The sequence below is a fragment of the Oryctolagus cuniculus genome, chromosome 7 (genome assembly GCF_051225735.1).
Source record: "Oryctolagus cuniculus isolate XC-2025 breed Fujian yellow rabbit chromosome 7, ASM5122573v1, whole genome shotgun sequence".
Taxonomy (NCBI): Eukaryota; Metazoa; Chordata; class Mammalia; order Lagomorpha; family Leporidae; genus Oryctolagus; species Oryctolagus cuniculus.
The window spans coordinates 53,965,897-53,993,098 of record NC_142873.1 but is presented as its reverse complement, the minus strand read 5'-3'; the positions used below and the strand labels follow the sequence as shown (position 1 = coordinate 53,993,098).

General features: G+C 48.1%; 1 protein-coding gene across 4 annotated transcripts in view; it reads left to right on the top strand.

Moving 5' to 3' along the window:
* The window catches only part of CD101 (CD101 molecule), a 43,022-nt gene extending 22,177 nt beyond the window's left edge, over positions 1 to 20,845 (top strand). Inside the window, exons 8-12 of one of the 4 annotated variants that reach the window (XR_016237098.1) lie at positions 2,984 to 3,379; positions 11,471 to 12,652; positions 16,181 to 16,229; positions 17,029 to 17,106; positions 20,249 to 20,845. Coding sequence is in view for 1 of the 4 variants with exons in the window: in XM_089336980.1 (XP_089193106.1) it covers positions 2,984 to 3,379; positions 11,471 to 11,718 (644 nt within the window). In the remaining 3 variants the exon portion in view is untranslated. Of the gene's footprint in view, positions 1 to 811; positions 941 to 2,983; positions 3,380 to 11,470; positions 13,729 to 16,180; positions 17,107 to 20,248 lie in introns of those variants that run through there. The other 3 variants (XR_016237099.1, XR_016237100.1, XM_089336980.1) reach the window with 3 other exon arrangements.
* The last annotated feature ends 6,357 nt before the right edge of the window (positions 20,846 to 27,202 follow it).

The following is a 27,202-nucleotide window of genomic DNA, read 5'->3' as shown; positions in this document are numbered from 1 at the left end:
AAAAAAATAAAATAAAAATAAGATTATGAGGCAGGCATTTAGCCTGGCTGTTAAAATACTCACATCCCATATCTCAGAGCCCGGGTTTGAGTCCTGACTTGGCTTCTGATTCCAGCTTCCTACTAATGCACACCATGAGAGGTGGCAGAAGATGGTTCAAGTACTTGGTTGGGTCCCTGCCAGGCATCAGGGAGACTTGTATTGTGTTCCTGACTCCCGGCTACAGCCTGGCCCAGTCCAGGTGTGGGCATTTGGGGCAGTGAACCAACAAATGGAAGGTTTCTCTGTCTCTCAAATAAACAAATAAGATTATAATTGCACATTACTGTGCATTAGGTAGTGGGTATGCAAAGGTACACAGGGCCAGCTCTTGCCCTTAAGACACTCGCCACCCAAGGGCAATATGGTAGTTAGGCTGTGTTTCCAGCTGTCTAAGCCAGAGTCTTACCCTTGTGTGTATGCCCCCTTTTAGGAGACGGCCACTGTTTAGCTCAAGCCAGTGCTGCCCATGTAGAAATGTGGGCTCAATGCTATCAGATCTCTTGTACATTCAAGAGGTAGCTACAATCACATTCACTGTTAATCCTAAGTCTTTTAACATATTGTAGGTAGGGGTGGGCATTTAGCCGAGTGGTGAAGATGTGAGTGAAGATGCCCACTTCCCATAGTACATAGTACATAGTACTATAGTACATTCCCAGAGTACTGGGCTCGATATCCAGCTCCGGTTCCTGGTTCCAGCCGCTTGGTAATGTGCATCCTGGGAGGCAGCTGGAGATGGCTCAAGTAACTGGGTCCCTTACACCCACAGGGGAGACCTGGACTGAGTTCTCTACTCCCTTCTTCAGCCAGGCCTGGGCCTGATTGTTGCAGGCGTTTGGGGAATGAATCAGCAGATGGGAGTTCTTTCTCGGCCTCTCAAGTTAAAAAATGAAATACTGTAGGTATCACACAAAATATGTCTGTGGGTTGATGTGATGTGGGTTGCCAATTCTCTGATGTAGAGAATGAGTTAAGGAAGAAGCCCCTGGAGGAGAAATTGAGAAGAATCGGTTAGAATTGGAGGAGGGAAGTTTTCCCTGAGGTCAAAAGAGAAGAGAATTTCAAGAAGGAAAGGGGTGCCAGTGATAAAAATCACAGACAAGAAAAGAAAGAGAAAGACTGGAGCTTCCCCTGACCTGGCTCACCAGGCCCTGGCCAAGGACAGGGATGGGGCAGGAAGCCAGATGGCAACGAAGTCGGGAGGGTTTGAGGCCAGGAGACAGAGACAGTGTCACAGGAACCTACTCCTGCACATACTTTTCCGGGAAGAAAAGGAGAGAGCAACGCTAGTAACTAAAAAAGCCCAAGATCAGACAAAGCTGTTCTTTTAAAAGGAAACTCGTAAATATGTTTGTCATGGAATGGGAATTTAGCACACCCTAAAATTTCTTCATTTCGTTTGTACCTACTCTGAATGTCTTTCCAAGTCCTCACCTACTGATTAGCAGGGGCAAGACAAAATAAGTGCCAGGCTGGTGCTGTGGCATAGTGGGGAAAGCCACCGCCTGCAGCGCTGGCATCCCATGTGGGTGCCGGGTTGTGTCCCGGCTGCTCTGTTTCCCATCCAGTTCCTTGCTAATGCACCTGAGAAAGCAGCCGAAAATGGTCCAAGTGTTTGGGCCCCTGCCACCCACGTGGGAGACCTGGATGAAGCTTCTGGCTCCTGGCTTTGGCCTGGCCTAGCCCTGGCTGTTGCAATCATTTGGGGAGTTAACCCAGGGGCCAGAAGATCTCTCTCTCTTATTTATCTCAAATGAAATAAGTAAATCTTTTTTTTTTTTTTAATTTATTTATTTACTTGAAAGTCAGAGTCACACAGAGAGAGAAGGAGAGGCAGAAAGAGATAGGTCTTTCATCCACTGGTTCACTCCCCGGCCACAATGGCTGGAGCTGCACTGTTCCGAAGCCAGGAGCCAGGAGCCAGGAGCTTCTTCCAGGTCTCCCACGTGGGTGCAGGGGCCCAAGGACTTGGGCCATCTTCTACTGCCCTCCCAGGCTACAGCAGAGAGCTGGATCGGAAGTGGAGCAGCCGGGACATGAACTGGCGCCCATATGGGATGCCAACACAGCAGGCAGTGGCTTTACCCAATGCACCACAGTGCCAGCTCCTAAATAAATCTTAAAAACAAACAAACAAAAACAGGTAGCCCTATCATTCTGCAGTCCACTCCCTTGTTTAAAAAAAAAAAAGTAAATACCCAAATCTGTTTGTACTATAATCAAATCATTTGAATGGTTCCCCTGGGTAGTATTCTGATACTTGCATCAAAATGTCCGGTCACACAGGAGACAGTCCTCAGGTGTGGGAGGAGGGGTGGTGGTGGAATACACAACTGCAGAGGTGCAGAGTCACAGACGGCCCCTCTGGGAAGTGGAGCAGCAAGAGAATCTGCGAGGACGAGGTGGAAGCTGCAGGCGAGGGGGCCCAGTTCAAGCTGGGTGTTGCTCAGTGGTAGGTCCAAGAGGCAAGAGGTCAGGTTAAAAAAGGAAGTGACTGGTTTGGTTCTTAGTAGAGAATGTTCTGGCAAATGTGAAAGAAGGCCAGGGGTCAAGGAAAAGTATTAAGGATGAAGCATGGAAGGTAGATATTTGGTGCAGTGACTAAGATCCCAAGGAAGATGCCCCCACCCGTATCAGAGTGCCCGAGGCTGACTCTCAGCTCTAGCTCCTCACTCCAGCTGCCTCGGGAAGCAACAGAGATGGCTCAAGGAGCTGGGTCCCTGCCACCCAAGTGGGAGACCTGGATTGTTCCCAGCTGCTGGCTTCGGCCTGGCCCGGCCCCAGGCATTTGAGGAGGGAATTAACAGATGGTATCGCACTCTGGCCCTAGCTCCCCTTCTCCTTCTCTCCTGGATTTCTCCACGGAGAAACGATTTTTCAGAGGACATGTCCAGTTTGAACGTGTGCATTCTTCTCTAACTTACTGCCATTTGTTTCCTAGGAAGTAATATCCGTGTCTCCAAGGTGGACTGGACAGCAAACGCCACTGAGCACAGAGAGGTGGCCATGCGCTGTGGCCTGGAGAACTCGGGCGGCCCAGCTGCCCTGTACTCCGTGATATGGTACTGGAACAGAGAGCATTCCGGAAGTAAAATGCTGGTGCACCTGCACCATGATGGCTTGCTGGAGTATGGGGAAGAGGCGCTCCAGAGCCGTCTGCACTGCTACCGCTCAGCCCCTGCGGACTTTGTCCTGAAGCTGCACCGGGTGGAGCTGGCAGATGCTGGCATGTACTGGTGCAGGGTGGCAGAGTGGCAGCTACATGGGCAGTCAAGCAAATGGGCCAGCCAAGCGTCAGCTGAGTCACAGCGCATGATGCTCACCGTGCTGCCCTCAGGTACTGGGGTTCACCTGCATGGGCTGGGGAGCGAGAGGGTATTGGGCTCTCTGCAGCTTTCCCTCCCAACTAGGTATTGCTCCTCCATGGGGCTGAAGACATGTTTTCCTAAAGACAGTGATTTTGCTATCTCTCTCAACAGTGACTCCTTTGAACAAAGTCTAAATGAGGTTTTTGCATAGTTGTTCAATTATCAGGGGCATCTGACCTGCTTGCCCTTCTTCTCCCAAACAAACGTGTCACCAATGTCATTGTCCCTTTGAGGAACCAAATAATGTGGGACGCAGACAGCCTTGTCTCTTGGCTGATCCTTTCATCTCCACCTGGTTGTAGGAGGGAGAGGGAGACGGGGACTTTACATGCTGATCTGATGGAACCAAGGCCAACTACATATCTAAGGGCTCCCTTAGTCCCTCCTCAGTGAATACATGCCAACCTCCTGGGGCCACCAGGACTTTGCCCATGATGGTCATTTGGTGCCCCTCTTCTAACTATGCCTTGAAAGCATCAAGGAAGCCAGGGTGCCCTATGGAACTTCTTTATGGGCTCCAGCAAGGAGGGCAGCATCTCAAGGCTATTGGCCAAAGGGTGACCTTTCTCTAGAATGAAGGTCATCCTATCAGCAGGGTGCTTCAGGAAGGTGTGGCACAGGTGACTGGGATGGAGGAGCAGGCCAGGGCCAGGCATATGATAGGCATTGACTAAGCACTTGTTAATGAAAGCCGAAATGTCTCCAGCCGGGCCAGGATGTCTTCTCTGGTGATCAGCAGGCAGGTGTTGTAGCCAGGTGCGTTCTCTCAGCCAGGTCTTTCCAGTGGGGTTCAAGGAGAAGCGAGAGATGATCTAGACGCTAAACCAGCTGTGGGAAAGACCACTGGAGAAGTGGAGGTGTGGTCTCGTGTCCACACCAGGAAGGATAACAGGTCATGTCCAGTAAAGGTAAGATTCCAAAGACTCCTGCTAGCTTTGGAGAGCCCAGGAGGGAAAGATAAGACTTCCCAAAGTGGGGACAACTGCAGCCAGGCTTCAGTAGTGAGTTCAGAGCTGGCTGATGCATTCCCTGGGGCACCGTCTCCTTCTCCCCACATCTAGTCTTCAGCAGAATTGTTCTCCCTGCCAGCCTTCCCTCCATTCCAACAATCACAGGAAGCCCCACACCCCGGAGCACATTCCGTACATGTTTTCCCACTGGGATTCGTGGGCTCTGGAGAAGCAGCAGTTTTGGCAGTAGAATAAGTAGATAATAACTGTAAAAAGTATCTATTCTGTGACTAAAATGCACATCTCCTCTGAGGCAGTTGGGATCCTTCATAATATATATACTATATATATATATAATATGAAGTTTATATATAAATATATATAGTTAATGTCGGCAGAATACTTGGAAAACAGGAGTAACATTTTAAAAAGATGAGCTCTGAATGTGAAACCTTAAAAATTGAGTGATCTTTGCATTCTTCATAGCTGCAAAAGCTCAAAAGCCTGTGCCGTGACCAACCGAGGATTTTCAGTGTGACTACTGTCAAGGTTCTCAAGGCAGTCTCCCCAGTACGAGTTAGAACTTCGGATTTTCCACCAGGCTGTTCCTTTCCAGTGGTTGAGGAGACCAAACAGGATGATGAAAATCCCCCAGGGGTGGAGCCAGATAAGCCTCACGTCTCTACAGCTTACTAGCCACGAAATCACACCCTGGTTACTTGACCTCTGTGAGCCTCTGCCTTCTCATAAAATGAGCATCAGTGCACAAATGTACATAAAGTATCTAGTGCAGTCCACAAATGGTAACTCCTTTTCCCTTTATGTCTCCAAGCATCACACACACACACACACACACACACAGTGTCATTGAACAAGCTCCAGCGGGGGAGTGACATCATGAGATTCGCATTTGAGAATGCTCAGCTGGGAGCAGTGTTCCAGATGAGTCGGAGGGGAGGCAGACAGAGCGAGAGGACTGTTTGAGATTGTGGGAGGCAAGGTGAGACAAGGGCCAGACTTAAGATGGTGCCAGTGCCGACTGAAAGAAGGGCAGGCATTAGCTATTTTTTTTTTCTTTTTGACAGGCAGAGTGGACAGTGAGAGAGAGAGAGACAGAAAGAAAGGTCTTCCTTTTGCCATTGGTTCACCCTCCAATGGCTGCTGCGGCCGGCGTGTCGCGCTGATCTGAAGCCAGGAGCCAGGTGCTTCTCCTGGTCTCCCATAGGGTGCAGGGCCCAAGTACTTGGGCCATCCTCCAGTGCACTCCCAGGCCACAGCAGAGAGCTGGACTGGAAGAAGAGCAACAGGGACTAGAACCCGGTGTGCTAGCGCCACAGGTGGAGGATTAGCCTATTGAGCCGCGGCACCGGCCAGGCATTAACTATTAAGAGAGAGAATCTTCAAGATTTAAAAACTGATTACATATATGCGGAGAGTGAATGCCTGGGACGGAAAATCAAGGATGAATGGTTGGTGGCTTAGGTGGAGACTGGAGCTATTTATAGGCGCGGTAACCCAGGAGAAAGGTTTAGAGGGGCATTAGTTCAGTTCTGGGTAAGTTGATCTGGGATTGAGCTTGGAGTACCTGTGAGTTGTCAGAGGGGAGCTGTCAGAGGCTCATCAGGACTTCCACATGGCAGCATTTGTTAGGGGAATGGAGAGGAAGACCAGGGAAAGAGACTGAAAGGAGAGGCTGAGGGATGCGAGAAGTGGTACTGACGACATCAGAGCAAACCAAGGCAGAGAGGGTATCCCGAGGGAGGGGGCGTCAGCACATCGAACGGTTGCGCAGGGGTCAATTAAGAGGAGCGAGGTAAAGTGGCTGCTGGGCTTGGCGATACAGGACAATTACAGAAAAGGAATGAGAGGAGTCAGACTGCACGGCTCGAGGAGCGAGCAAGTGGACACGTCAAGTGCAGATGACTCTATCGAGAGCTTCGATAGAAAGGAAAAGAGAAAAGGCAGTAACAAGCGGCGGCAGGTGTTCATCCGTGTTTCAGCCCTGCTTCTTTTCCGTCTTGGTTTCAAGATGGCCAGAACTTGAGGACGTGTATGTTCCAGAGGGGGAAGGGTCAGTGGGAAGGGAGAAGGTGCCGAGTAGAGGAGAGTAGCTGGGACTGAGTGGCCTCTCGCTTTGAACGAGTGCCACACTGGAACCCCCGTGCTGTCATTCCCAGGTCAGTATCTGCTATCCCTTGCCTATCAGCTGAGCTGCCAGTTTTAGTGACTTACCTTTTCCTTAGTCCCTACACCTGCAATTGCCGGTTGAACATCCATCACCATTGTTGGACCATCCGTTCTGAGAGGCAATGATTGTGAGCATCTTGTTGCCAGTACTAACGCAGTGCCTAGATCACAGCAGATACTTAAATAGTTACAGAATCTCAGTGGGATTGCCTCCAGGTGGGTACCAGGTCTATGTGTTAATAAGATCCGGGTCAAATATAACATAGTACTAATTTGCACTTCTCAAGTGATTTTTTTTCTTAAATATTTATTTATTTATTTGAAAGGCAGAGATACAGAGAGGAGAGAGAGAGAGAGTGAGATCTTCCATCTTCTGGTTCACTCCCCAGGTGGCCACAATAGCTGGAGCTGGGCCAAGCTGAAGCCAGGAGCCAAGAGCTTCTTCTGAGTCTCCACGTGGGTGCAGGGGCCCAAGGACTTGGGCCATCTTCCACTGGTTTCCCAGGTGCGTTAGCAGGGAGCTGCCAGGACTTGAACCAGTGCCCATATGGGATGCTGACACTGCAGGCAGAGGCTTAACCTTCTACGCTACAGTACCAGCGCCCTCAAATGATTTCCTACCCACTCTATTTGGCCTCATTTTAGGACTACATTCCAGAACTTTATAGCATGTGGTTGTACAAGTGACAGCAGCAAAGTTCAGAGGTATTTCCTGGGGGAAAGGATCTTGCCTTTTCCTCCCTATCTTACTTGCTTACTATTGACTAAGCCAAGGAAGGGACTAGAGTTGTCTGGGTCTTTTTACCTAACTCTCAGACTCTAAACATAAATGTTTTATCCTAGAGAATTCTCTGTTATTAATAGGCCAGAACATAAGGCTTCCCAAAGACTCAATTATTTGTAGTAGTGAGGTGCGTATGACTATTCCCAGCTTTTATCTGCATGAGGATTTATTCAGAAAGTGTATCCTTGAAGCTAATAGGTGTTGCAGTCTCACTGGAGTTTCTAGAGACACCATGCCATTTGTCTAGACATACAGTGCCTCCAATAAGGCCTTTTATGTAGCACTCAACAAATTCTTTTCTTTTTTTAAGATTTATTTATTTATTAGAAAGGCAGAGTTACAGAGAGGCAGAGGTAGAGAGAGAGGGAGAGGGAGAGAGAGAGAGGTCTTCCATCTGCTGGTTCACTCCCCAAATGGCCTAAACAGTCAGAGCTGGGCTGATATGAAGCCAGGATCCAGGAGCTTCTTCCAAGTCTCCCACGCAGGTGCAGGGGCCCAATGATTTGGGCCATGTTCCGCTGCTTTCCCAGGCCATGGCAGAGAGCTGGATCGGAAGTGGGGCAGCCAGGACTAGAATAAGCATCCATATCGGATGCCAGCACTGCAGGCGGCTGCTTTACCCGCTTCGCCACAGAGCTGGCCCCCTCAACAAATTCTTGGTGAAAGAACAAAACTAGAGTTGTCTGTTCAAGTCTTCAATAGTGTTGAAACAGGATGCTGTCGGGGGTGCACTTATTCTGGGATGCACTTGTTACCAGGTTACCTCGTGCCTCATCTGTTTCCTTGACAGGAGCCAACTTACCCGCATGGCTACACAGGGCATAGTTAGGTGCTCAAGTTTTGGATTGCTGGTGAGAAGAAGTTGTTATTCCATAGCTCTCTTCTTCTGAAGTATTTCTAGGCCAATATAAAAAAGGAGTGCTCCTTGTGCTATGTTTAGCTGTGGACAGAAGCAAGTTACGCGCTAAACCTCATGATGAAGTGTTCTCATTACGTTTTTGGCTCTGTTTTGCAGGCCTTGTACTTTGAGCATTGGGCACTTACTTGGATTGATTCAAAGTGCCAAACCTTAATGGTTTGGAATGTCCCTAGTTCTAGTCCAGATATGGGTGAGAGGCAGATGGTGGGGAATGGTGATTTGTGAGATCCAGAGCAAACACTACCCTCCAGGAGAAGGAATTCAGAAACACTGGAGCTGAAACTTGCTACTGTTGGCCAGTGCAGCACTGTGAAGAGCACACTCTGCCTGCCTTTGGTGGCAGAGCACCGTAGCTGAAGCCGTCTCCATCTCCCCTTAGGAGTGTCAAGCCCTCTGGCAGCCCCATCCAGCTGAGGTCTCAGGGGCGGAAGTGTACAGTATCAGATCTCTTCCTGTCTCTGGGGTACTGGCCCCATCCTGTCATTATGATCACCATCATCTCGGCAACTATGATACTTGGTGCCACGGACTCTGGCCTTACAATTCTTTGCCTCCTGTAACTAGAAGAGCCAGCGCCTGCTAAGTTGTTGATTCTCAGGTGAACGTCACCTTGGTCTGGGGACAAAGGTCTAAAAGACAGACTGAGCCTGGGGAGGAACGTGGCCAAGCTTGTGGTCCCTTTGTGAGAAATCAGCAGACTCTGGCCCTGTTCTCTGTCTGGTCTCTCAAGAGAAGATTGCTTGCAATTCTCCTGTCCCGTAACTTTCTCAGCAGCATTTTAGCTAAGGCTTATTGCTTGCCAGTCAACGAGTGCTATCTGTCCTATGTTCAGTGCTGTATTATCCATTAGCTCATCACAACTCTAGAAAGCAGTATCTCCACTTGGTTGACCAGGAAACTAATTAGAGAAGACAACTAACTTATTCAATATCAATAATAAGTTGAGAGTGAGGGTTTGAACCCAGTTCTCTTTGAGACCCGCTAGGTGCTCACTTAGTACTCTCTGCAGAATGCCCAAGACCAGTGATCTCAACAGCTGGACCCTGGCTCCATTCTCTTTCGGCATTGCAGGGCCCACAGGCCCTCAAATGTACTCAGACAAAACCTGGGAGAATAACTATAGTCAAGATGGGTCATTTGGGAGCGGAGTTGGGTCAGGTGTGGAGAGAGAATGGTAAGAATTTGAAATCTAGCCTACTCATTGTTCACCCTGCCACAAAGATAAACCAGATTTGATTGGAGAATACACAGGAGCCCAGAGACAATCCCAGCACAAACCTCTGCAGCTCTTTGCTAACCCCGTTCAGAGCTGCCAGCCCAATGCTTGGTGATGACCTTCACCTGTGGAATGGGATGACCACCACCCCTGCGTTCCCACATATGCAATGTTCTTGTGCAACGGATTTATTCACTGGGCTCCACTGAAGCCCCGTGGACAAAGTTGCTGCCCCCGATGAAAAGACAAGCAGAACACAGGCCCTCCGCTCAAGAAGCTCACAATGCAGGAGTTGAGCGAATTTCTAGACTCTTCCTTGACTGCCATCAAAGAGACATTTTCTCACATGTAGGCCAAAAATGGAATTCTTGTAGCAGAAGACTGGTCAAAAATGACCTCCAAATGCTCTCGTCTCTAAGAGTACATGATCCCAGGAATCCTGTAGCTTCACCTTTGAAGAAGAAATGGCTTCTATCATTCCAATGCCCACCACCCTGTAAAAGCTCAGCTACTGTTAGCGTCAGAATTTTCTGAACATCCAATTTCTTTTTTGACAGGCAGAGTGGACAGTGAGAAAGAGAGACAGAGAGAAAGGTCTTCCTTTGCCGTTGGTTCACCCTCCAATGGCCGCCATGGCCGGTGCACTGCGGCTGGCGCACTGCACTGATCCAATGGCAGGAGCCAGGTACTTCTCCTGGTCTCCCATGGGGTGCAGGGCTCAAGCACTTGGGCCATCCTCCACTGCACTCCCGGGCCACAGCAGAGAGCTGGCCTGGAAGAGGGGCAACCGGGACAGAATCCGGCGCCCCGACCAGGACTAGAACCCGGTGTGCCAGCGCTGCAAGGCAGAGGATTAGCCTAGTGAGCCGCGGCGCCGGCCAGAACATCCAATTTCAAATACTGTGACACAAATACATATAGTAGTTCAAAGACCCTATTTAGTAGTTAGTGTCCCTTTAAGCATGTATCTTTCTGTTTCAAGAGACTGTAGGCCTAGTCCTTTGACCAGCGGCTCAAGAATATTATTTCCGGGAACCTGCGGTGTTTGCTGTCCTGCCTGCCTTTGCTTGCCTGGCCGTGTGGCCAGGAACCGCGTTGGGCGGCCTGTGCGTGCTCTGCATGTCTGGCTGCCGCCGGTGCTTCCCGGGGACAGCAGCTGCCGCTGAGCCTGTGCCTCTGCGTGCCTGCGCCGAGTCCCTGGAGTCCCTGCTGTCCGCGTGGCTGCTGTGGATCCAGTTTAATTCAGATCAGCAAAAGCGATGGAGCACTAGTGCTAGGCGCTGCAGGGGATACGGAAACCAATGGCACCATCAGAAAAACTCAAGTAACTACAGTGAAGCAAAGGAGGCGGTACAAGGGCAGGAAAGAGGTTTAAACAAAGGGGATAAAGAGAGGAACTGTGCCTGGGGCTAGGTAGGAAGCGGGCAGAGGTAGCGGTCCCAGCCGGGTGGGAAGGAGGCAGAGGATTGGATCCTGGGAGCAGGTCGGGTGCTGGCTACAGGGGAGCCACACAGGGCAGGAGCCCGAGGGAGGCCCCCGGGTTGCGGAGATGGTGCTGCTCGCTGTGGAGGCGGCTGGTTTGGAGGACAGTGTGGCGTGTGATCCAGGAGCAGCAGTGGGAATATAACTCAGTTAAAAATTCAGCAGCAGCAACAGCGTGGAGAATGAGGGCTGAATTATAGATATCTTTTCCCAAGAAAGAAGATGAAAGGAGAGGTTTGCTTTTTTGTTTTGTGTTGTGTTTTGGCTGGTGGCTTTAAGTAGGTCACTGCCACCTCGGGCGGTGGAAATTGCCGGGCCGGGGGTTGGGGGGTTGCATGGGGAGAACAGAGCAGCGCCCCCTCCCTCCCTGTCCGGTGTCAGCAGCCTGCTCCAGGGGCTGTTTGGCCCCATTATTTTCTCATAGATTCGCCTGTAACAGTAAGTGCCGCTAGCATTTATGATTGATGAGTACCAGCCCGGCGGAGAGTGATGATCCCTTTCTTGGTCCCCCTTTCGTTGCAGAGCCCACGTTCTCTTCCAGGATCTGCTCCTCCGTCCCTTTAGTCTACTTCCTGTTCATCTGCCCCTTCGTCCTGTGCGGCCTGCTCCTCCTGGCCCTGCTCTGCGTATACCAGAAGGCCAGGAAGGTGGCAACGCTGGGTTCCAAGGCGCAGAAAGAAAAGGCCCTCTGGCTCGATCTGGGCGGGGCTGGGGGCAGGACCACAGACAGAAGGGAAGACCAAGAGGAAGAGGAAGAGGAAGGCCAGTGAGCTCCGAGAGGCACCGGCAGCTGACACAAGGCCTTTGCACCGGAGTCCCGGGTGTGGGGGAAGGGGAGGGAGGGATCCTCATTCTGTTTGTTGCTGTGGCCCTGGCAGTGAGCAGGCACATTCACTGTTGGGTGTGTACACAGGGCCGGGCAGTGCTTTGTGCTGCTGTAGATCACCTCATCGTCCCCTCACACCTCCCCCACCCCGGGGGCTAGCCAGCACCATTCCCCCTTCCCAGAGACCATCCCTCACGGAAGTCCCGCTCCTCCCCACACAGCCTCTCAGTGCAGGGAGACCCTGTGGCAAAGCCCGGGGGCCTCCCTCCCCTCCCGTCTCTTCTCCTCTCCAATGGCTCTGGGAACACCACCGGGAGTAGCCCATCCCACTGGCCCTAGGTGGCCTTCTCCTGCAGGTAAGAGGCCAAGACAAGCTGGGAACGTGACAAGCTCTCGTGTGCCTCCGCGCTCCCTCTCCGACCAGACTAAAACTTCTTTGGAGGCAGAAATCCAGTTTTCTTCCTCCAGCCCATCTATAAATGCCTACTCAAGAGCCTAAGAGTAGGTGTTTAATCCATTTTGGCTCATTGACAACATGCTAAGACAGCTGACAGCCGAGTTTTTCTGTCCTCTGTTTCTGTTCTCTGTAACTTCCTAAGTCATCACTGAGGAGCAACCGTGTTTCGTTTCGTTTTGTTCCGTGGGGCAATGCCCCTGCCCACCCCCAGGGCCCCTAGTTTCCTTTCCTCCCCTGCCAAAAGGTCCACGGGGTCCTGGGGCAGCTGTGGCTGGTGGCAAGGGTGGTGGGAGCTGTGTGGAAGGGCAGGGATTAATAGTGGTCCCGTCCCCCTCCTATGCCAGCAGGGCCAGAGTTCGGGGAAGCAGAGGTCCACTCTGGCCCCTGGGGGTCAGCTATCAGGCTGGAAAATTTCAAGGAGGTGGGTGTCATGCTTGAGGCTTTCAACAGCTGCACTGGGGCTCCCTCCCCGTTGTCTCACGTTGCACCCTGTATTGGAGATCCATCGAAGCCGCACCGCAGACTTGAGAAAACACATCTATTTATTGTCTGTGTGGCCAAAGGGTTCACACTCGGCAATTTGCATTTCCAAGGAGAGCGATTTATTTTTAATTATTTTATCAGGCACACAGCCCTCTCCAAATGTAATTGGTTCCTTTGCAAGCGGATTATTGGTAGCTATAAGAACTCCCACTGTAGACTCGCTTGTTCCTTAAATTCATCTCCCTTTATGCCCCACGTGAAATACTCTGAATGTTTCCTTAAGCATGTCAACACATTGGTTTCTTCTCTATCAGGTAAGGGAGCATTTTAGGGCAAATGAAGCTGGAATAGAGTGTTCTTAGAAAGCCCCATGGTCCCCTCCCCTCACTTTTTAGGAATCTGTATTTTAATTGGGATTTTGAAGGGATGCGAGCCTTGGCCAGAGAATCATGGGTTCTGGTGCTGCTCCTCTGCCTGAGAGCCCCCCCCCCCCAACGCAACCCCTCACCTCCCCGTTCACCTTCCAGCTTCTTCACATTTCAGTCCAGCACAGAGATGCCACAGAGACCACCAGCCTGTTCCAGCCAGGGCAAGACAGGGGAAGCATTACTTCCAGGAGCACTTCTATGTGTCAGGTGCACAGGGCTCAGCGGTGCCCACCCCCACCCCCAGGAGGATCAGTGTGTTTGTTCTGATCACCCTGCTTTCATTCATGGGCCCTACAGCACATTTTATTTTCTAAGCAGTTCCATTTCACTGTGGGTCTCATCATGAGTTTTTTCAGGCAACTAAAACCCCTAAGTCGTCTTTCTCCTTTTGAACTTCTAGAATAAAATTTGTTTGAATCCAATTCAGCAGACCATCTCTTCTCTCTCCAATTATGTTCTTCACTTTCGTTCTGGAAGCTTCATGGAGAGCCTCACCGTTTCTCCTTGATTTAACCTCTTCTGTTCTGTGTCGCCCACCTGCTTTTACTTTTTTAGTGTTTTGTGTTGCACATCCTCCCTAGCCTCCATCTCAGGGGCTGGCGAACTGTGGCCCACAATTTCTGCTTCTTCTTCTTCTTCTTTTTTTTTTTTTTTTTTTTTTATGACAGGCAGAGTGGACAGTGAGAGGGAGAGACAGAGAGAAAGGTCTTCCTTTTTCCATTGGTTCACCCCCAAGTGGCTGCTGCGGCCGGCGCACCGCGCTGATCCAAAGGCAGGAGCCAGGTGCTTCTCCTGGTCTCCCGTGCGGTGCAGGGTCCAAGCACTTGGGCCATCCTCCACTGCACTCCCAGGCCACAGCAGAGAGCTGGCCTGGAAGAGGAGCAACCGGGACAGAATCCAGTGCCCCAACCGGGACTAGAACCCGGTGTGCTGGCGCCGCAGGCGGAGGATTAGCCTATTGAGCCGCAGCACTGGCTTCTGCTTCTTAAATATAAGTTATAGGAGAACAGTCACTCCTATTGCTCACATACTGTCTGTGACTGCTTTCATGATCAAATGGCAGAGTTCAGCAGTTGTCCTGGAGACCATATGACCTGCAAGGCCTAAAATGTTTACTTCTAGGGGCCGGCACTGTGGCGTAGTGGGTAAAGCCACCGCCTACAGTGCCAGTATCCCATATGGGCGCTGATTCAAGTTCCAGCTGCTCCACTTCCAATCCTGCTCTCTGCTGTGGCCTGGGAAAGCAGTAGAAGATGGCTCAAGTCCTTGGGCTCCTGCACGCACGTGGGAGACCTGGAAGAAGCTCCTGGCTCCTGGCTTTGGATCAGTGCAGCTCTGTCCCTTGTGGCCATTTGGGGAGTGAACCAGTGGATGGAAGACACCTCCCACACCCCCTGCCTCTGGCTTTCTGTAACTCTGCCTTTCAAATACTAAATAAATAAATCTTTAAATAAACAAATAAAAATAGGGGCCTGTGCTGTGGCACAGTGCGTTAACACCCTGGCCTGAAGTGCTGGCATCACATATGGGCGCCGGTTCGAGACCCAGCTGCTCCACTTCCGATCCAGCTCTCTACTATGGCCTGGGAAAGCAGTAGAAGATGCTTGGGCCCCTGCACCCGCATGGGAGACCCTGAGGAAGTTCCTGGCTCCTGGCTTCAGATCAGCGCAGCTCCAACCATTGCGGCCAATTGGGGGGTGAACCATTGGATGGAAGACCTCTCTCTCTCTATCTCTGTCTCTCCTCTCTATGTGTAACTCTTTCAAATAAATAAATAAATATTTTTAAAAAATAAATAAAAATAATATGTTTACCATCTGGCCCTTTCTGGGGAAGGTTTGCCAGCTCCTGCTCACTCTTGCTTATTCTCTCTCTCCCTATCAAAAGATTTATTTTCTTTGAAAGGCAGAGCAACAGGAAGAGAGAGAAAGAGAGAGAGATTGGAAATGAAAGAAAAATCATTCATCTCGGGGTTCACTCCCCATATGCCTGCAACAGCCAGGACTGGACAGGATAAAACCAGGAGCCAGGAACTCCATCCAAATATCCCACATGAGTTGCAGGGCTCAAAGCACTTGGGCCGTCTCCTGCTGCCTTGCTAGGAGCATTAGCAGGACACCAGACCCGAAGGGGAGCAGCCAGGACTTGAACCAGCACTCTAATATGGAATGCTCGCATCCCAGGGAGCAGCTTAACCCACAATGCCAGCCCCCTTGCTCTCTTTTAACAGTTGTATTTAGTTGGTTTGTTCTTAGCAAAACGAAAATACTGGAAACAGGCTAACTTATAAAGGAAAGCTGCTTATTTAGCTCTTATTTAGTTTTGGAGGCTGGAAGTCCAAACAGCATGGCACAAGCCCCCCGTGAGGGCAGTGGGTTGTAAGCAGCCGTGGCTGGAGCAGGTGATCACATCTCCACTCAGGAAGAAGAGAGCAAAGGAGGGGCGGGCTTGCTCCTTTATGACAAAGCTCTTACGAGAACCACCAAGGGGTCACAGAGAAAGCTCTGACTCTGGAGGGCAGGGCCTCCAAGGATCCAAGGACCACCCAGTAGGCTCTGCCTCCCAAAGACTTATCACTTCCTAATCCTGCCAGCAGGGGACCAAGCCTCCAACACAGGCACCCTTGGGGGACACTCAAACCATGTCCAAACCATAGCAATTATTCATTTCTGCAAGTCTTGGCCATGTATTACATTCCTGGGAAACTTGATCTGACCTATTGTATTTGATGGTGTTATATACCTGATTACCTTAATAAATGACCTTGCTCTCTCGGGATTGGTGTCTAGTCCAAGCCATTCTGTGGTTTGAACCCTGTTTCATCGCCTCTGTGGCTTTCTGCACCATCATATTGAGTTCCTACTCCGTGCAAGGCAAGTTGACACAGACAGATGAGGCATGGTTGTTCCTTCATTATTTCTAGTCTATTGAGACATATATGAGAATAACTGACTTACGGCAGAAGATGAATGTAGTGGTAGAAAGTCATGTGCCGTAATAATTTCTCACACTTGTGCAGGGTTTGTTTGTCATTTCAGGGTCACATGGCATCCCTGCGCAGAAGGGGTTGTTATTCCTATTCTACAGGTAAGGAATCAAAGCTGAGGGATTATGATTTATCCATGCTCCTGTAGCCACATGAAGAAGAATTAGAGCTCAAACTGAGAGCTGCCGACAAGTCCGGGAGTCTTTCCACCATAGACACAATGCTCACATCCATCGATGTGGGGAGAATCTGCCAGTAATACCCACCTCACGTGGTTGATACGCTGATCAAATCAGACATTATTTGGCGATAGGTTTTAAACGATTCCAGGTTGTAAATGAATGTCGATGTAACCCAAATTTCTCCCAGTCTTCATCTTCTGTGCACATAAAATAAACCAAATCAGCAGTAATAATCCAAATTCTACAGGATTTTTGGACCTGATTGCTTATATAAGGTCTTGGCCATCTACAACGTCCTGCACATATTCCTGGGAATTCATATGAGCTCACAAGTAAGTCCACCCTCATCTGATTCCCTGCTGCTCTGTCTGCCACATGGGCTCCCACCACAGCTGGAGGATGGAGCACACAAGATGCCAGGCTGGACAGGGCTCAGTGGTAGCAAGACCACACTCTCCCCCTGTCTCTGCACTGTACGCTGATATAAGGGTACAAATCCAAGCTCGTGTGTGCCTCTCTATCTCTCTAAAGAATCCCTTGTGAAAACAGCTTTCTCTGCTTTTGCTCAACTTCTCCTGTCTCCGTAGAGTCCAGACCCCAGCCTGTCTGTGACCCGCCGGGAGACAGTCTTCATGCTATTTTCCTCATTGTCCATCCTCTGCTCCCAGGAACCTCTGCAGCGACCTCTTCATCACACCATCCCCCTTCCTTCCAACAGGTGATGTCATGCAGTTGTGCTGTGGGAGGCTCCACCCCTCAACAGGTCCAGCGAAGTCTGCATTTCATGTAAGCTCAGGTGGGACTTCTATTATATTGGTTATTAATTTTTTTTAAAATTTCTTTTATTTGAAAGGCAGAGAAAGAAAGAGAATGAGCACATACTTTTTGTTGATTTATGCCCCAGATGCCTGCAACAGATTAGGCAGGCCTGGAGCCAATGCCAGGAACCAGGAATGGCATCCAGGTCTCCCACGTGGGTGGCAGGAGCCTAATTACTTGAGCCAGCACCACTTCTTACCAGAAGCTGAGTTAGTAGGAAGCTTGAGTCAGGAGTTGGAGCTGGGAATAGAACCCAGGTACTCTAACATGGGACATCGGCATCCAACCTGCTAGGCTAAATATCTACTCCCGGGGCTGGCGCTGTGGCACAGTGGGTTAAAGCCCTGGCCTGAAGCGCTGGCGTCCCATATGGGTGCCAGTTCTAGTCCCAGCTGCTCCTCTTCTGATCCAGCTCTCTGCTATGGCCTGGGAAAGCAGTAGAAGATGGCCCAAGTCCTTGGGACCCTGCCCTCACATGGGGGACCTGGAAGAAGCTCCTGGCTCCTGGCTTCGGATTGGCGCAGCTCCAGCCGTTGTGGTCATCTGGGGAGTGAACCAGCGGATGGAAGATCTCTCTGTCTCTACCTCTCTCTGTAACCTATCTTTCAAATAAATAAAATAAATCTCTAATAAATAAATAAATATCTACTCCCTGGCTATTAACTTTTTCCTTCCTAATGAAGAAAAGTAGTATGGACATTAAGAAAGAAGAGAAAAATTCAAGACAGAAATGTCATTTGCATTGGGCTTTAAACAGAACGTGTTTTGAGAGGAGCACTTGGGGTGAGCAGCAGTCTGGGTAGAGGGGCCCCGTGTAAAGTACTGTGCAGGGAGGAGCTTTGGTTTGATTCCAGTGTCAGATTTACAGAGGAGAGCAATGGAGATAAATCTGGAAAGGCAGTTAGCGCAAGATTCTGGGGCAGAGAGAGGCAGTAGAACAACCCTGGACATGCATTGGAACCTGGACTTCATTTGCTTGACAAGGGTGAGCCACCGGCTGTTATTTAGTGGGGAGGCAGCAGCTCGGCTTCAGGAGACTTGAAAGCAATCAGCACAGTTGATGGATGGGGTTGAGGTGATACCAAGGTGAGGCAGGTCAGCCAGCTGGAAAATGATCTTCGCTTTCCTGATTTGCATAACGCTTGTGAGTATTTCAAGTACAAAATGAAATTATCAGAAAATTCTGAGTCTCACATCTAGTGCTTAGAGATTGTTAATAGATATTTGAGAGACTGCTAATATATATTTGTTAAATACAATGACACACGTCTTCTTGTGTCTTGTTAACTTGTTTTCTACTGTTGAGTGTAGAGATAGGAGCGAGTTACATCCATCACTATCTTAGCTGGCTTTCTGTTCACCTTTTCAATACTTGCTTTATATTTAATTGCATGTTGGACATTTGGAGTTTCCTTCATGTCGCCTCTGAATTCAAGACTCCTTCCGCCAGCTCTGATTGCTAAATAGTGGTGTTTTGGCAACAGTGTAATTATTACATTAAACCATTTGCTGGGACAAAAGACCACACTGGATAAGGACACTGATTAACAAGTTCATATATTATAAGTGACTTATGTATGGAAACCCAAGTTCATTACTTCTTTAAGGTCACAGCAGGCAGGATGTGAAGAGGGTGAGTGCTGCCATTTTAAGTGGCTTTTTCCAGTAATAGGAGCCTTGTGGGCTGCATCGTCATATTTGCTCCCTGGTCCACTGTGCTCTAGCCACACTGAATCACCTGCTGGCTCCCAAACGTGTCCGATTTGGTGTCTTTAGTTTGGAACTCTTCCCTTTCCTCAATCCTACCATACCCATTGAATAAACCTGCATTTTTTTTTTTAACAAGCAGAGTGGACAGTGAGAGAGAGAGACAGAGAGAAAGGTCTTCCTTTTCTTCCTTTGCCGTTGGTTCACCCTCCAATGGCCGCCGCGGCTGGCGCGCTGCGGCCGGCACACCGCACTGATCCGAAGCCTGGAGCCAGGAGCCAGGTGCTTCTCCTGGTCTCCCATGGGGTGCAGGGCCCAAGCACTTGGGCCATCCTCCACTGCACTCCCGGGCCACAGCAGAGAGCTGGCCTGGAAGAGGGGCAACCGGGACAGAATCCGGCGCCCCGACTGGGACTAGAACCCAGGGTGCCGGCGTCGCAAGGCGGAGGATTAGCCTAGTGAGCCGTGGCACCGGCCCAAACCTCCATATTTGTTTATCGCTTAGGATATCCACAGAGGAGAAAATAAAAGTGCGTATTCTTCCATTTGCGTGTTCTGAGCTGCATCACGTCCACAGAGAGAATTGTGATGCCACCCACAATCCCAGAAGGCCCCTGCTGTGCTCATGTCCCTCCCAGGCTTCTCATGTTGGAAACCTGGTTCTGGGGAGGGGGTACCCGAGGAGGTCCTTAGGGCCTGGGGCCCGGGGGTGGGGGGGCGCCCTCTGAAGGGAGTACTGGGAGTGCTTAGAAAGGAAGTTGACACAAAAGGAGCAAGCGCGGCTCCCCTCAGCTTCTTCTGCTTCCTGGTTCAAGTGTACCACTGCAATCTGTCATGACTCCTGCCAGCACTGAGCTGATGCGGGCCCTGTGCCCTTAAACCTCCAAAACTGTGGGTTAAATAACCCCCATGTCTTCCTAAGAAGCCTGTGTCGGGAATATTGTTAGAGTGATGACAGGCTGATTAATTCAGCCCCTACCTCTACCCATGCCCTTTGGTAACGATGAGATTATGAGCTCCTAGACTTTCACTTTGTGTCCTCTTCCTGGGAGACATTTCTCTGGCCTACTGTGCACACACAGCCCACACAGGGAGACACACGGTAATGAGGAACCTGTCCTATATCACTGGTGCAATTGCTCAGCCTACTACCTTACCTTTATTAGGTACAAAGTAAGAGCATTTTTCAGTGTGAGGGGTTTTCAATGTTTTCTTTGTTATAACAATAATCATTGAGAGTCCCCAGTCAATGGAACAGAGATAAAATGGAACAATTACAATACATTTTCTTTGATGGCACGTACAGGTGTATATGCAGTAAGTCTCTAATTAAAAGACATCCCTGTAATAGTTCTTTGAGTACAATGACACTATAGACCAAGGATCACCGACTTACATGTTTCCGGGTCCAGGCAGATAAATGAAGAGAAAATCAATGGGTCTGGGGAGAGTTCTTGAGTGATGAAGACTGGAGCGACTGGAGCATGCATTTCTACTTAAATACATTCAAACGAAACATAAGCTATAAGATATTGTGCAAGGTAATTAGAACAATGTAGGGAGGGGAATTCTATCCTTTGTCATCCCTGTACCACATCCTAAAGCCACCGATAGAAACAAAAACTCTGCCATCCTAAGTGTCTCGTGGTTATGCCTACATCCCATTTCATGAAGCTGGTGTGTGTGTGTGGTGGAGGGGTTGTGGCAGGCTAAGCTGCTGCTTGTTATGCCTGCATTCCATTTCAGAGTGCCAATTTGAGTCCTGACGCCTCTGCTCCCATTCCAGCCTCCTGTTAACGCACCCAGAGGATAACTCAAGTTCTTGGGCTCGTGCCACACACTTAGGAGATCCAGATTGAGTTCCAGGCTCCTGGCTTCAGGCTAGGCCAGCCCCAGCTATTACATTTGAACCAGTGGATGGCAGAGCTCTTTCTCTCTTTCTGACTATCTGTCTCTCTGTCCCTTTTGCCTCTCAATTAATAAATGTAGCAATAAAGAGAACATGAAGCTATTTGCCTGTGTTTTCTTCTAGCAACGTTGTTGCTTTACCTTCAAAAATAATACATCTCAATTAATTTTGTATCAATTTTCGTATAAAATAGGAGGTGGAACCGTCAAGCACTACTGATGGGAATATAAAATGGTGCAGCTGCTGTGGAAAGCAGCGTGGCAGTTCTTCAAAACAGAATCGCCATGCGGTCCAGCAATTCCTCTTCTGGGTAAAAACAGGGACAGGAAGAGACACGGGCATAGCTATGTTCATTGCAGCATTATGCACACGAGACAAAAGGTGAAAGCAGCCAGGGCCCACTGATGGATGAATAAACAAATGTGGTGTGTACATATAATGGGATTTCATTCAGCTATAAAAAAGATGGGAATTCTGACACATGCTACAACACGGATGAACCGTGAAGACATTATGCTAGGTGGAATAAGCCAGTCACAAAAGGATAAATATTGTATTATGTCATTTATAGCAAGTGCCTAGAGTGCTAGAGACAAATATAGAGAGACAGAAGGAATGGTGGTTGTCTGGACTGGAGGAGGGGGCAACAGGAAATTATTGTTTAATGGGTTATGGAGTTTTGATTTGGGGAAATGGAAGACATTCTGGAGATGGGCGATGGTAGTAGTTGCACAACAATGTCACTGACCTTCACGCCACTGTACTACACAATGGTTGAAATGGTACATTTCATGTTCTGTATGTCTCACTACATTTTAAGCAGTAGAATAAAGGTCAAGGTTTGTTTTACTCCATATGATTATCTCATTGCTCCAGTACCAAACATGATCTAATTACTGAGCATGATTTATTACAAGAATGTAAGGTTGTTTTAGCACTTAAAATCCAATCTATGTAAATAACTATGAATTAAAGAGAAATAAACACTTGATCATCTCAATAGATGTGGAAAAAGAATTTAATAATAGTAATTTTTCTTGATATTATTCTTCAGTATAATAGTGATAGAAGGAAACTTTCTAAAGACTATTATAGGGGCCAGCACTGTGGTGTGGCAGGTAAGGCCACCGCCTGCATTGCCGGCATCCCATATGGGCACCAGTTGGAGACCCAGCTGCTCCACTTCCGATCCAGCTCCCTGCTATGGCCTGGCAAAGCAATGGAGGATGGCCCAAGTTCTTCGGTCCCTGCACCCATGTGGGAGACCCGGATGAAGCTCCAGGCTCCTGGCTTCAGATCAGCATAGCTCTGGCTGTTGCAGTCATTCAGGAAATGAACCAACAGAAGGAAGATATTTCTCCCTGTCTCTCTCCCCACTCCACCACTTCCTCTGCCTCCTGTAACTCTGCCTTCCCAATAAATAAATAAATCTTTAAAAAAATAAAATACAATATAAAGACTATTGTATTCAGTGGTGGAATATTCACTGCTTCCACCCCATACTTAGGAATAAGATGAAAATGCCAACTATCTCTATCTCTATTGAACATTATATTAGGAGTCCTGGGTAGTGCAATAAGACAAGAAGTAAAAAGTAAAAGCAATGGAACAGAAGTTTAACTGTCTTGACTTGCAGATGATTTGAATATTTGTAGAACATTCACAAATATCTACAACAGGATCACTGAGTACAAGATTAATCTACAAAAATGAACTGGGAGGTGGGCATTTAGCCTAATTGTTAAGATGCCTGGATGCCCTATCAGAGTGCAGGTGTTAGTCCCTGCATGCACCTCCTGACGGCAGCTTCTTGCTAATGCAGACCCTGGGAGGCAGTGACAATGGCTCAGGCACTTGGATTCCCGCCACCCACATGGGAGACTTGGAGTGAATTCCCAACTCCCATCATCAGCCTGACCCTGTCCCAGCCATTGGAGGCATCAGGGGAGTGGATGAGCGGATGAGATCGCTCTCTCTCTCTCCCTTTGTCTCTGTCTCTGTCTCTGTCTCTCTGCCTTCAAATAAACAAAATAAATGAATGAAAATTTTATAAAAATAAAGGCTGAATATTATAAAGATGTCAGTTTTCTCCAAGTTCACCTGTAGGTTTTTTACAGCTGTCATCAATGGGGAAGAGGTGGCAAACTTGCTTCCCAGAGGACACCAGGCAACTTATGGAGACATTTTTGGTGTCATTACTTAAGGAGGTGCTACCTGCATCTTTTAAGTAGAAACAAGAGATGCTGCTAAGCATCTTCCTCCTCACAACAAAGAATTGTCTAGCCCAAACTTTCAATAGCGTCAGGTTGAAAAACCTTGATTTAATGGAATCCTAATTCAAATCTCAGGTAGGTGTGTGTGTGTATGTGTGTGTGTGTGTTTTAGAAACTGATGAACTCATTCTAACATTAAATCAAAATACAAAATATCTAGGATAGCCAAGGCAGTATTTAAGGATAAAAAGTTGGAAGGATTAGACTCTCAGACTCCAGAACATTCTATTAAACTGCAACAATTAAGACCATATGGAAAGCCGGCGCTGTGGCTCACTAGGCTAATCCTCCACCTAGCGGCGCCGGCACACCAGGTTCTAGTCCCGGTCGGGGCGCCGGATTCTGTCCCGGTTGCCCCTCTTCCAGGCCAGCTCTCTGCTGTGGCCTGGGAAGGCAGTGGAGGATGGCCCAAGTGCTTGAGCCCTGCACCCACATGGGAGACCAGAGAAGCACCTGGCTCCTGCCTTCGGATCAGCACAGTGCGCCAGCCGTGGCGGCCATTGGAGGGTGAACCAACGGCAAAAGGAAGACCTTTCTCTCTTTCTCTCTGTCTCTCTCTCTCACTATCCACTCTGCCTGTCAAAAAAAAAAAAAAAAAAAAAAAAACCATATGGAAAAGGTGCACAAATAAACCAATACTGAGTCCAGGAATACTTCTATGCATATACCTAATTTCTATTTATAGATGCTATTGTGCTGGGGAAGGGATACTCTTTCTAATATGTGGTACTGGAGTAAGGGACTAATCATATAAAAATGAATTTTGACATCTTTATCATTTCCTTTATCATCTTACATGATAAAGGAAAACATTGATAAGTTGGACATGACTACAATTAAAATTTTCCATTTATTAAAAGACAACATTGAGACTGATTACACAAGCCACAGATGGGGAAATGATATTCACAAAACATATGTAACAAAGACTTCTATCCAGACTACATACTGAAATCAATTAAAAGGGAGAAGCACACAATTCAGTTTAAAAATGAGCAAAAGGCAACCATGGTTTGGAAAAAAAAAAAAAGACTTGAACATGAGTTTCTCATGTTATCTCAGGGTAGTTGATAGCACGTGTGTCAGTGCAGGTGCTCTGAGAAGCACACACCACGATTAGTCATGCAAAGGCTCCGCTGGAGAAAATGACTGGGAAGGTGATGTGGGGATGGAGCAATGGGGCAGGAGAAGGCTGGAAGAGCCCTTGATTGTCATGGAGGCTCGATTTGTGTGAAAGGAAAGAGGGAGGGAAGAAGGATTGTACAGGCAGAGCTTCCGAGCGCACAGCAGTTCTGAGATAATCGGGCCAGGCTGAGAGGAGTCTCTGAACAAAGGCTGCCATTGGGAGGAATATCCCCCCATTAGGAAGAAAAGGCCTATTTTTAGTGTCTCTAGTCTTTGGCGAGAAGCAGCTGGAAGGAAATGTGCCTCAGCGTGAACATCACGAGAGATCTGAAGATCTGGAAGCTGGAGGTTGTCAATCAGCTCTGCTCTCTGCATCGGGTTCCCTTGAAGGGAGATATTAGGGAAAGATACTCAGCACTGTTGCTCATCAGAAACATGCAAATTACCACAGTGAGATGACTTCATAGACGCATGACTAAAATAAAATGTAGAAGACTTACAATATCAAATGCTGGTGAGAATTTGGAACAACTAATACATTGCTGGTGGGACTGTAAATTTGTTCAACTATTTGGTAAAAAAGTTTTTCCTTTCTAACACAGCTAAACATATATACCCTACCTTATGACCTAGCAATTCCACTACTAGCATTTACTCAAGAGAAAGGAATGCTTGCTATGTTCACCAAATGACATATAATTTATTCATCATCATTAAAGACAAGAAAAAAAAACCAGTGTTCATCAACAGGTGAGTGGATAAATTATAGTTTCTATATACCATGGAATTCTACATAGTAATAAGGATGAATAAACTACTGACATACATGACAATATAATGAATCCCATGGCATTTGTTGAGTGAAAGAAGTCTGATACAAAAGGGTATGAAGTTCAAGAACCAAAGAAGCTAATCTGTGATGACAGAAATCAGAATAATGATTTCCTCTGTCAGGGGAGAACTAGGTATGAGGTAGAAGGAAGGAAACTTCCAGGGTAACTGAAATTTTCTGTATCTTGACCTGGATGATGGTTTTGTGAGTGTATTCATATGTAAAAAATTATGAAGTGTCCTCTTAAGATTTAAGTACTTTATTGCATGTGAATAACAACAATATATAAATGTATATAATAATAGATATCTTACTTATGCAAATAACTTAAATCTGAGGGCTTTTTAAAAAACACTTTTCTTTCAAAAAGTATTTGAGAACCAGATGACCCATGTGGAATAAAGATATTTTTCTAAAATTTATTTTATTTATTTGAAAGGCAGAGATGGACAGACTGATCTCTCATCCACTGGTTCACTCTCCAAATGGCCACACTAGTTGGGGCTGGGCCAGACTGAAGCTAGGAACCAGAAATGTAATACAGATTTCCTAGAAGGGTGGCAGAAACCCAAGTAGCTGAGCCATCATCTGCTGCCTCCCAGGGTGTGCATTAGCAGGAAGCTGGAATCAGGAACAGAGCCAAGACTCAAATCCAGGCACAGATGTGAGATGCAGAAATGCCAAGGAATATCTTAACCACTGTGTCAAACGCCCCCTCCACTGGAATATTAATGTAGAAGAAAAATTAAAAGGTTTGTGTGTTCTCTGGCATTTAGTGTGTGCCAAGACTTATGCTAGGAGCTAAGACATACAGAAATTGTATAATTGTCCCTTCCCTCAGCCAGGAAAGGCAAAAGGAGCTAATGTTACTGTGGGAATTGAATCCTTGTGACAATGATGTGAAGAAGCCAAAATTAAACCATTGTGTTAGGGTTCCTGTAGAAACAGAAATGAGGGACTTTGAATCCATACATGCAGGGAGATTTATTCTAGGAATTGTCTCACTCAAGTTTATGGACACAGAGAAGTCCCATGACCTGCCTTCTACGCTGGGGAACCAAGAAAATTGGTGGTATGATTCGGCCTCGGTCTCAAGGTCTGAGAACAAGGAGAGCAGGTGCTGTAACTCCCAGCATGAGGCCGGAATCTGGAAGGTGAAACATACAGAAATGTTAAGTCCCAGAGTCTGAAGGCCCAAGAACCAGGCACTGTCCTGTCCGAGGGCAGGAGAAGGTAGGTGGCCCACTCAGGAGGAGAGAGAATTCTCCCTTCCTCCGCCTTTCTGTTCCGTTTAGGCCCTCAACCGATTGGATGGTGCCCAGTGGCTGACCAATACTCAGTCTACTGATTCAAATGTTAATCTCTTCCCAAAACATCCTCCCAGACACACTCAGAAATAATGTTTAATTGGCTACCCGGTGCCCCTTAGATCAGTCAGGTTGACATGTGAAAGTGGCCATCACAACTGTGAATCAGGAAAAACCAATTAAGTGTCATGATCTTAAATGGCATTAAGGCTCATGGTCATGAAATCCGGGTGCACTGACTCCAAAATCAATGCTCCTTCCATCACAGTGTGTTCTGCCATCTCATCATGACTCATCAAAGCTCTCTCCACGTAAGGTAAAGAGAGGACCACTGGGACGGAAAAGGCGATCTGTGCTTGCTTTGTCCCTGGGTCTCTTAAGTTTGCTCTGGAAGAGAGAGGTGTATTCAGACTGAAAGAAGAGGGGATCCCTTTGCCATCTTTGCCCTGGGTCCCAGATTTCCATTCAGCCTGAAGCATACTGAGTCAATGGCTACCTTGTGCTGCCTGATGGTGCTGTTCAAATACACACATGAAAGCATGGCTGATTATGGGCTCCCATGATGGAAGGCAAATGGTACAAGTTCTTAAGTCAGTCTGTAGGGAATCTTTCGTATTGTTTAGTGGTCTGTCTGACAGCAACTAGTTGTACCACTCTGCTGGTAACAGGATATGGAGGGTCTGTCTGCTCTCCGTGCTCACCATTCAACCAGCCCGATAAAAAGGTGCTGGTGCCATGTGGCTGGGATTCTCTAGGCGTGGGCCAGGTACTTTCTATTCCTAAAATGGACCAGTAGAGACACTGTGGAAAAAGCACTGTTGACCCAAGGCATTGAATGGCGTCACAGGAGTCTGTAGTGGCTGAGCTCAGCTTCGATGTAGAGTCAAGATTATTGGCTCCGCCCAGTCAGTTCTAACACA